General features: G+C 60.0%; 1 protein-coding gene across 1 annotated transcript in view; it reads left to right on the top strand.

Annotated features, from left to right (window-relative positions):
- NXN (nucleoredoxin) overlaps positions 1 to 3012 on the top strand; it is a gene marked incomplete at both ends in the record, with an annotated part of 12399 nt that overhangs the window by 7712 nt on the left and 1675 nt on the right. Inside the window, one exon of the mRNA XM_009699101.1 lies at positions 1732 to 1911. Within this exon, the coding sequence (XP_009697403.1) occupies positions 1732 to 1911 (180 nt within the window). The remainder of the gene's footprint in view (positions 1 to 1731; positions 1912 to 3012) is intronic.

The raw sequence follows: 3012 nt of genomic DNA, 5'->3' as shown, positions 1-3012 counted from the left end.
CCGCGCCCGGTGGTTCCCCCCCTGCCCCCCTGCCGCCCCAGCCACATTGGAATCGGTGATTTCTGCTAAATCTCTGCTGCAAGTGCATTTGCCTCCCTTATAAAGGGGCTTTCCAGCCCCATAGCTCAGGGCAAAATGCTGCTTTGTCGCCAGGGCCAGAACCTCACCAGATGTCCTCCGAGCCCTGTCCTGCCCAGTGCCACGATCCAGTAGACCTGGACATTCCTGCCCGGCTTCGTTAGTCTCAGGAGGGATGTGTTGTTGCAGATCTGTACTGTCCCTCTTCGTATAGAGGGACATATTTAACTGATTATCTCTTGGTTTATTTTTTTTTCCCCAAATGAAGCAAAATGCACGTGTTCCTCTCTTTCCCAAGGATCCAAACTGCAGAAAGAAATAACCCAGGACCTCCATCCTGCGGGCAGGAGGACGCCTGCTCGGCGCTGTGCCAGGGCTGGCAGAGTTGTGTTGTGCTCAGTAACGAGCAGCTCCAGGCCCCAGCCGGGGAAACAAAGCTGCTTTCGTGCCTGAGATCCATGAGCCGGCACCAGGATGCAAGGGAGTCTCCTCTTCCCCACGTGCCGTTCCCCGACAGGCCCGGACCTGTGTCCATCCCAGCCTCTCGGCACAGCAGTTTGCCGGGCTCCTTAAGGGTATCCCGGGGTGGCCGAGGGCAGGGTCGCTCTGCGAAAGTGGTGTTGTTTGTAGCTGCAGCTGCAGTTTGGTCCTGCAGGACTTGGAAACCATCAGCGTGGTGTGGAGGGCGGCCTCGGCAGCAGGACCCCACGCTGCAGCCACTGCCAGACCCCTGGGAGGGCAGCGGCTGAGTGAGGTGGGTGCCGGATTCATGTGCCTGCGATTTAGCCACGTGGCAAAGTCTGCTGGCGCTGATGCGTATGATCAGTATGATCCTGCTCCGTCTCCACTGGTCGAGGCATGGGTAGTGGGTATTCCCAGGGGCGATCCATGCCCCTGAGCACCGAATCACTGTGGTTAGTGCTGTGCCGCTCAGCCCAGGGGCTGTTCCACCGTTGGCGTTGTCGGGTGCCTCGCCAGGCTTGGTGGTGTGGTGGTGTGAAACGGTGTCCAAACCAGGTGATGATGTTCATGACTCAGCAGATGCATCCCTGTGCTCTGGAAACGGCTGGGCAGTTAGCGCTGAGGGCTGGAGGGGTGTGGGGGTTCATGGAGGAGATTGTAGCTGCTAAAATATATGGCCTTTCTTCTGGGAAGGAACACACCCTGCTTCCTGGCCACTGTTGCCTGCGGTCCGCCCTGCAAAAAGGTTTGTGTGTGTTCCTGTGAGCCGAGGACCAGGCTCTTCCAGCGGCAGCCACGTCTCAGCACCGGGCCGGTGGTGGTCTGCCTTGTGCGCAGGAGGCAGGTCTGTCTGGCACTTTGCAAGGGGGGTCCACACGTGGTGTGGTGGGGTTTGCATCGGGGAGCACCAGATGGCTGTGACCCCTGCCTGAACTCGAGCAGGGAAAGGCAGGCAATGCCAGAGCCTGTCTCTCTGCTTCCTGCTCTGGCTGCTGAATTACAGAGCTCTGCTAGGATGGAAACAGGATCCAGGGACGCCGATTCCCACACCGTGCATGAGCTGCGGAGAGGCAGCATGCTCGCTGGGCTCCTGCCAGAGCTAGAAGCGATAGGAAAAGGCCTTTCTCCCCACACCCTGTCGCTGGCCGGTTCGCACTTTGGCTGATTCTCCCTGTTTTCCTTCCGTTGCAGGCATCCCGACCCTCATCGTCCTGGACTCCAAGGGAGATGTGATCACGCGGCAGGGGCGGGTGGAGGTGCTGAATGACATCGAATGCTGCGACTTCCCCTGGCACCCCAAGCCTGTGCTGGAGCTGACGGACTCCAATGCCGTGCAGCTGAATGAGGGCCCCTGCCTCGTTCTCTTTGTAGGTATGGAGCATTGCTGCTTTGAAAGCAGAACTTGTGCTCAGGAACGGGGCTGGGCTACCTGCCAGCTCGGCTAGAGCTGGCCACGGGGCTGAGAACCTGCCTCTGGTGGTGACAGTGTCCATGGGCAGGGACACCAGCCCGCTTCCATCACCGAGAGCACTGCTACATGCTCACGTGTCCGGAGAGGCTGTGGGGAAAGAGAAGTCCCCATGGAGTCCCCTCGAGGGATTCAAGGGGGCTGACAGACCTGGAGCCTTGCCCATAGCAGAGACACGGGCTGCTGCAGCTCGCAGAGGTTTGCTGGAGCCTGCCTATGCCCACGAGTCTCCCAGAGCTCCCACCCAGCGACCTGAAGGATGCGATGGCGTAGGGATTTGCAGTGGAGAGGAGCTGTCTCAAAGATGCTTTAGTGGCAGCTGTGAAGAGGAATGCACATTAGGTGTTGAGGAGTATGAGAAGTACGCTGTCACGGTTGGTGGTGGTGGTGGAGATGGGAAAAACCTTTCTGGAACAGGGACTTCAGGCAGATGTGACATTCCAGAGGAGGCAGAGGAAGCATCTCTGGGAGGGGTTACAGCTCTGTGCTGGTAACTACAGCTCGAGGCTTGAATCCCTGGGCCGGGCAGGACCGTGACAGTCAGAGGAGCCTCTTTTGTGCTCTGCTGGTCCTTGGGTATTCCCCCTGTGGGGTGTTGGCTGCAGGACAGGGCAGGCTTTTCCCTAAAGTTCCTGTCCCTTTTCCACTGCTAACCCACTCGTGAAGCTCCGCTGAAGTTGGAAACAGCCCTGGAGCTCATCGGAAGCCCAGCTGGCCCCTTCCTCATCGCTTCCCTGCCAGCGACAGACAGTTAAATCGGGCGAGGGCCGTGGCCAGGATGAGCTATGCTGCAGGCTGAGCCCCGGGCGGGTAGCAGAGGGGTGTGCACAGCATCCCGGGGAGTGAGCCGAGGGGTCCTGGGCTCTCGGAGGGGCTGCGGCTGTCCCTTCAGTGCACTGGGGAGCTGCGGTCGGGCTTGGCAGAAGAAGCCCCCCTTGCCCCCAGCCTGCCGGTGTTGTGCAGGGAGCCTGGGCCCGGCCAGGGCTCCCGTCCGGCTTGCTCCA

The sequence above is a fragment of the Cariama cristata genome, unplaced genomic scaffold (assembly GCF_000690535.1).
Source record: "Cariama cristata isolate BGI_N322 unplaced genomic scaffold, ASM69053v1 scaffold14824, whole genome shotgun sequence".
Classification (NCBI taxonomy): domain Eukaryota; kingdom Metazoa; phylum Chordata; class Aves; order Cariamiformes; family Cariamidae; genus Cariama; species Cariama cristata.
Note: the sequence above shows the minus strand (reverse complement) of the source record. Positions and strands in the feature narration are given on the sequence as shown.